The sequence below is a fragment of the Centropristis striata genome, chromosome 20 (genome assembly GCF_030273125.1).
Source record: "Centropristis striata isolate RG_2023a ecotype Rhode Island chromosome 20, C.striata_1.0, whole genome shotgun sequence".
In the NCBI taxonomy this organism is placed as follows: domain Eukaryota; kingdom Metazoa; phylum Chordata; class Actinopteri; order Perciformes; family Serranidae; genus Centropristis; species Centropristis striata.
The window spans coordinates 32,856,104-32,863,510 of NC_081536.1; the positions used below are offsets into that span (position 1 = coordinate 32,856,104).

A 7,407-nucleotide genomic window follows, 5' to 3' on the forward strand; every position below is an offset into this window, starting at 1 on the left:
CCTTTATTCTCTCACAGCAATAATAAATAAATGAATAAATAAATAAATTCTGAAAAAAATATATATATAACAAACAATGAACAGACAAAAAAATAAATATTCAGTAAATTGTAAAATTAAAAAATCAGAAATCAGAAAAATTCAGAATTCTGAAAATCTGAAAATTTGAAATACATATAATAAAAAAAGCAAAATAGAATATATAATATATAATCTTGTAATAAGAGAATCTTGTGATAATACAAGATCTAATAAATAAATACACAAAAAAAGCACAAAAAAAAACAGTGAAATAGAAAAATACATAATAAAAAATGTGCAAAAGAGGCAAAAAAAAATGTACTGGATAATAGAAAATGCAAAGTATTCAGTGAAACAGAAAAATATCTCAAAATATACAGTTAAATATAAAAATATATAATAGAAATGTGGGAAATAAGAAATAAATACAAAAAATATAAATACATGACAGTATCTGGAGAAAATACATGGGGGGGGGGCACAAAAACAAAAACAGCAGAAATATGAGATAAAGAGCTAAATATACACTAAAATATCTAAATATGTGTTGTTCTATAAAGACAGTAAGCAGTGAGTGATAATAAAAATAATAAACAGACTATAGAAAAGGGGTCTCAAACTCAAATTACCTGGGGGCACCTGGAGAAAAAAGACACAAAATTACAATAAAAAAAAAAAAAAAAGACACAAAATGATTGAAAAAACACTAAATGAATTAAAAAAGACACAAAATTATTAAAAAAAGACACAAAATGACCAAAGATGACAGAAAAAACTAAATTAGTTTAAAAAGAAATAAAATGACCAAAAAACACACAAAATTACAAAAAAAAAGACACAAAATTATTTCAAAAAGACAAAAAAAAAAAGAAAATTAGCAAAAAAAAAAGACAGAATTACAAAAAAGGACAAAATTATTTAAAAAATACACAAAATTACCAAAAACAGTAATTAAAGGGACCTTCCACACACAACATGGTAAAGTGCCATTCATATAAAACTCACATTAAACTTTCATATCAAGGTGGGGGCCACAAAATATCATCACGAGGGCCGCAATTGGCCCGCGGGCCGCGAGTTAGAGACCCCTGGTGTAGAAGAACACAGTGAAATAAAATCCTTTAAATAAAACACTGAATAATAAAAGCAGGTGTGTCCCTGAAGCCCCGCCCCCTGCCGACAGGCTTTAATTAGCAGGGAGAGACAGGTGAGAGGACAGACGGCAGGAGGACACCGAGGAGACACACTGGAATCTGCTGATTAGATTTAATTAAACATAAAGTGATCATCATAATAATAATAATAATAATAATAATAATATAAAGAGGAGATGGAGCAGGGGAACGGGACGGGCTGGCAGCTGGAGGAGTTCAGCTTCGAGCGGCGCTTCGACCAGCGAGGCGCGATGCGGTGGATGCAGGCCAACTGGTGAGAGAACCATTAGTATTATTATTAGTATTATTATTATTAGTATTATTATTATGATTTAATGTCACTGCGCTGCTGCTACTGACGGGTTGAACCGCTTTAAACACTCCGCAAGAAAAGAAACGTCCTGATAAATTTCGCTCTCAGCAACTTGAGACGTTTCGCTCCGAATCCCGTTTAACTCTTAAAGGACTCTTTAGTGTTTAGTCCATTTCTGAATCCTTTTCATGTCTTTTCGTGTCTTTGTAAGTCCTGTTGTGTCTTTCATTGGTCATTTGTGTCTTCTGTGCTTTTTTTGTTGTTGTCATTTTGTCTTTTCATTTTGTCTTTGTCTTTTTTAGTCATTTTGTGTCTTCTTCTGTGTGTGTGTTTTTTTTTTTTTGTGGTCATTCTCTTATTTTGTGGGGGTTTAATTTTGTGTCTTTTTTTTTATCTTTTTTTTTTTTTTTTATCTTTTTGTGTCTTTTTTAGTAATTTTGTGTCTTCTGTATTTTATTTTTTTTTTGGTCATTTGTGTCTTTCCATTTTGTGTCTTTTTTTGTCTTTTTGTGTCTTTTTGGTAATTTTGTGTCTTTTAACTTTTTGTGTCTTTTTTTTTGTCATTTTGTGTCTTTTTTAGTCCTTTAGTCCAACATAAAATGTGATTTTGAATCTTTTTTTTAACTTTCAAAACACTATCATGCTCAATAAAGAATGTTAAACGTTGCAAATGTGACCAAAGGAGTCAAATCTACCATATAAGAGGGTTCCATCCAGTTCTATCATTTGATACTAAATCTATTTGAGCTTGTCTCCAGTTTTACTTGGTATATCATCATCAAACTGAAACTGGCCTCATGGAGTTTACAGCCAGAACTTTAGAGGTAAATGTACAGTAGGGCTCCACGCTGCTTTGTTTTCTAGTCTGGATGGAGGCAACAAGTCTTTTGGAGACTCCACAGGGTTTTCTAAAATAACCGTACTATTGTTAAAGGTACGCACTGTTTAAAATATGCATGACGGAGGTTTCGGGGTGATGTTTCGGCACACACCCTCTTCACAGAACTGCACCCATTAACAAACATTCACCTCAACCGGTTGGCTCGATACTGGAAACGCTGCTGTGCTGCTGTGCGGTGGATCAGCAGGCGGTGGATCTAAAGGTCTTCTGGGTTTGGGGGGATAACATGTCTTTTTAAAAAAAATATTGTTTATGCCGAACGGATGGGCTTATTTTACTTATTCAGAAAATAAATAAACTTTTTGTGTTTGACGCATGCGTATTCCACAGGTAAGGTGGAGAGCGTAAAACTATTAATGTGTGAACGAGGTTTGGTGAAAGTCTTTTTCTCAGACTGAGGGAAACACGTAACGTTTGACAGACAGTGGACAGGAATGTGAGAAATCTCAGCAGGTGTGTGTGTGACAGGTGAGTCACTCTGTGACGTCACTCTGTATTTATTCAGACCCGGTTATTCCAGCCGTCACTCCCAGGTGATGAAATATTAAAGTATGTACCGGAAACAGAAATATTCGCCCTTTAATAACTCTTCACAAGTTTACAAGAGACATTTGAATGCAACTAAGTACATTTACTCAAATACTGTACTTAGGTAGAATTTGGGGGTACTTGTACTTTACTGGAGTATTTCCATTTTATGTAACTTTATACTTCTACTCCACTACATTTATCTGACAGCTTTACTTACTTTACAGGCAGAGATTTAACATCAGCAGGACTGAATCAGTGAGAGTGAAATGATATTTAAAAAATTCAGAAAAAAAGGGTAAATATATATATATTTATATATATATATATATATATATATATATATAAATACTGAAAAATAAAATTATATATATATATATATACATACAAATATACATAATAAAATGTGGGGGGAAAGCAAAATACACAATAAAACCAAAAGAAATTCTTAAAAAATGGGAAAATATATAATATTTTGTGGGAAGCAAAAAATTATTCAGTAGAATTTGTGGGGAAAAAGCAAAATGTACAGTAAAACAAAATATTTTGAAAAATCTTTTTAAAAATGCAGCAAAAACTAAATATAGAGTGAAACAGAAAAATATGTAATGAAAATGCAGTATAAAGCAAAATATATTTACAATAGAAAAATGTATTGAAATGCAGCAAAAATATACACTAGAATATAAAATGTGTCATAAAAATGTAGGAAAAAGCAAAATAATATACCGTAAAATAGAAAAATATATTTAATTTATATGCGGGAAAAATTAAATGCAGGGAAAAAAAGATCAAAATATGTAAAAATAAATAAATCTACAAATCTTTGTTTCTGCATTAATCTGGCAGCTTTAATAATGTTTTATTAAATCTGATTTTGTAATAATTAGTATTATTATTAATTAGTTGATGGACAGAAAACTAAATAAAATTATTCTGTTTATAGTCATTATTTTTAAATTCTTATTTTATTAAGTCTTTAAATATATTTCATTTTTAATTATATTTAATCTTTAATATAGTTATAATAAAAAACACAATCAATTAAAAGTGAATAGACATTCTTTAATTAAAAACCTCAGAACAGTATGTAAAGTAGTTTAATTGAGCCCTACTTTGAGAAAATAATATATAATAATAATAATAATAATCCAATAATATATTAGAATATATAAAACAATCTGAGTGGGTTCATTCTGCATAACGAGTACTTTTACTTTTGATACTTTAAGTACATTTTGATGCTGATACTTTTGTACTTTTACTTCAGTAGATTTTGAATGCAGGACTTTTACAGTAGTGGAGTAATTTCACAGTGTGTATTAGTACTTTTATTGAAGTACTTCTTATTAGTAAGTAGTAGTAGTTAATAATTACTTCTTCCACCTCTGGACATTTGTATTTTTGTATATTTATGAATAAAAATGTTCTTTATAAAGTGCACCTTGTAATAAAAACGACTCCTAACAATAAGAATAATATTATTTAAACATCTTTTAAAGTTAAAATAAATGTGTAAAAGTGAGGTGAACAGAAGTTTGTTTATGTTTCTGTCGCTGCTCAACAATCCACTTTGTTTATTTGTTGCTAAGCAACTCTGAGCTGTGATAGAAACAGCAACAGAAACTTAAAACTCCAATTATTTCACATCCAGAAGAGAGAAAAAAACTTTCCTGATGAACCTGCAGGTGTTTCCTCCTGTTTACTGTTTGGAAGAAAAAAAACCTGAAAATTAATAGAAAAAAGCTTTTTTTTTTTTTTTTTTTTTTTTTTTTAAAAAACAGGATTTCTAAACATTTTAAGTGAGATTTTCTTTAACCAGGAACCTTTTTTAATGGTAAAAGTTTAACTTAAACTTTTAAAGTTGGCATTTTAACATCAGCACTTTTAAATCAGCATTTCATCATTAGCATTGATGTTTTAATGTAACTGTATCCTAAATTGAACACCATTCAAATAAGATTTTCCTACATTTTTATGATACATTTTATATTTCAATGTATATTTTTGCTGCATTTCAATATATTTTCTATTTTGCTTTTTTTATTACATATTTTTCTGTTTCACTCTATATTCAGTTTTTGCTGCCTTTTAAAAAAAAAATATATATATATATAGATTTTTTTTGGGGGTTTTAATGTATATTTTGCTTTTTCCCCTACAAATCTTATTACATATTTTATTCTACTGAATATTTTTTTTGCTTTTCACAAAACACAAAAGGCGATATGGACCAAAAGTATAAATATTCCGATACATTTAGGCTGAATATCGATATACAATATATATCCTAATATTTTTATCACAAAGTGAGACCAAATGTTCAGTCAAAGTCAAATATAACATGTCACAAGTAGTTTTATTGAAACTGTTTATTTAAGTGAACATAAATACTGTATAACAGGAGTAGTGCACATTTAAATAAAAATAAAAACTTAAATAAAAATAGCTTATGAAATAAAATAGGCCAATCTTTTTCTGAAATAAACATATTTATATGAGTAAAGAATAACGAACATTACAAAATAACTAAATATTACAATCCCTAGTAAGGGCAGCATTTATATGTAAAGATAGAGGAAAAAATTGACACTATATCGATATATGAGATGTGGTCTAATTCCATATCACATTTAAAAATATATCGATATATCTTTTATATCGATATATATCGCCCAGCCCTACTAGAGAGTAATCGGACACATCTGTAATGTCGCACTTTCTGGTGTTTTCACGTCATTTTGAATAAGATCGCCACCACTAGTGTAGGTAGAATTGATTTATACATATTTAACAATCTACATGTGAAATTTAATTTATGTACATGTTTAATTACAATACAAAAGATGAGAGAAAGCATTAAGACCGTCAGGCGACGATCTTAAAAGTACATCTGTGTTATTATTGTACTGTATTTCATTGTGAAGATACTGTATTTTTACAGCGAGGAGATCCAAGTGTCTGATTTGGGATACAGTTAGCGCTAGGCGGCTAATTCACCGGCGTTAGCGTCCTTTAGCCAACTCTGGTAAACTCGAGGCTAACGTACACGGTTAAAACATTATACGGTTCGAAAGATAAGAAGTTAAGCTAAGTGAACATCTCCCGCAGCAGCAGCACATACACACTGTACTGCTAGAGAGCTAACTCTTAGCCTATTAGCACATACACACTGTACTGCTACAGAGCTAACTGTTAGCCTATTAGCACATACACACTGTACTGATACAGAGCGAACTGTTAGCCTATTAGCACATACACACTGAACTGCTACAGAGCGAACTGTTAGCCTATTAGCACATACACACTGTACTGCTACAGAGCTAACTGTTAGCCTGTTAGCACATACACACTGTACTGCTACAGAGCTAACTGTTAGCCTGTTAGCACATACACACTGTACTGCTACAGAGCTAACTGTTAGCCTGTTAGCACATACACACTGTACTGCTACTGAGCTAACTGTTAGCCTGTTAGCAATTTGCAGACTGGACGCTAAGGGGTTAACATCCCCTCCAGCTCTGCAGCTGGGAGAGACTGCTGCAGGAGGACTGTGCTGCTTCGACTTGTTCTTACTCTTCTTAACGAGCCACCGGTCCCCACAGCTCGTTAAGAAGAGGAAGAACGAGTCTCCAAAAGTCTCTAATAACACCAGAAAAAGTCGCTGGATTTGTCTCCAGTCGCTTTTTTGAAAAAAAGTCTCTAAGGGGGTCTGAAAAGTCGCTAAATGTAGCAACAAAGTCGCTAAGTTGGCAACATTGCTTCGCCGGCTTTTACAAATGGCGCGTGTTGTTGTGTAGAGTACTACGTCACATCCTGCTTAGCAATCTATCCAATCAGCAACCAGGCTTTTTTCAGGGGAGAAAAAAAGACCCTGCTCTTCTACAGGGACTAAAAAAGTCCCATAAAAAGTCCGCTCCGGACTGTTCATATTCAAATTAGGGGCGTTTCAGCCAGTGAGACCCGCCTCATTCTGGGTATTGGGCTGTGGTGGAACCAGCCTTCTATAATGTGCTTTGTAGCCGTTTAACATTAGCAGATATGTATGTGTGTGTGTATGTATATGTATATATATATATATATATATATATATATATATATAATTTAACCAGGTAAAAAAGTCTCGTTGAGATTTAAAAAATCTCAACGAGACTTTTTTACCTGGTCCAAGAGAGACCTGGCCAAGAAAGCAGCATAAAAAGTGACAAGTTACAACATTTAAACACAGTTAACATAAACGATTAAATACAAATCCAGCATCACAACAGTGAAACAGCCTCAGTAGAGACTCATACGGAGCAGTCACACCGACCAAGGGAAATTATTTCTTTATCCTTTAGAATCCATTTAAATGCACCGATTGTGATCAACTCAGACAATTTCAATTCTTTTAGCAGATTGTTCCGTTGTTGTTGACGCTAATGTGCTGTTTATGAATGAATGGATCGTTTTCTGAGTGTGTCATGGTGGTTAACGTGGAGTTTTACCGT

General features: G+C 32.1%; 1 protein-coding gene across 1 annotated transcript in view; it reads left to right on the top strand.

The window, feature by feature from the left end:
• Positions 1 to 1,227: 1,227 nt before the first annotated feature.
• The window catches only part of LOC131958753 (elongation of very long chain fatty acids protein 6-like), a 9,899-nt gene continuing 3,719 nt past the window's right edge, over positions 1,228 to 7,407 (top strand). Inside the window, exon 1 of the mRNA XM_059323952.1 lies at positions 1,228 to 1,449. Coding sequence (XP_059179935.1) covers positions 1,352 to 1,449 — 98 coding nt within the window. The 5' untranslated portion in view covers positions 1,228 to 1,351. The remainder of the gene's footprint in view (positions 1,450 to 7,407) is intronic.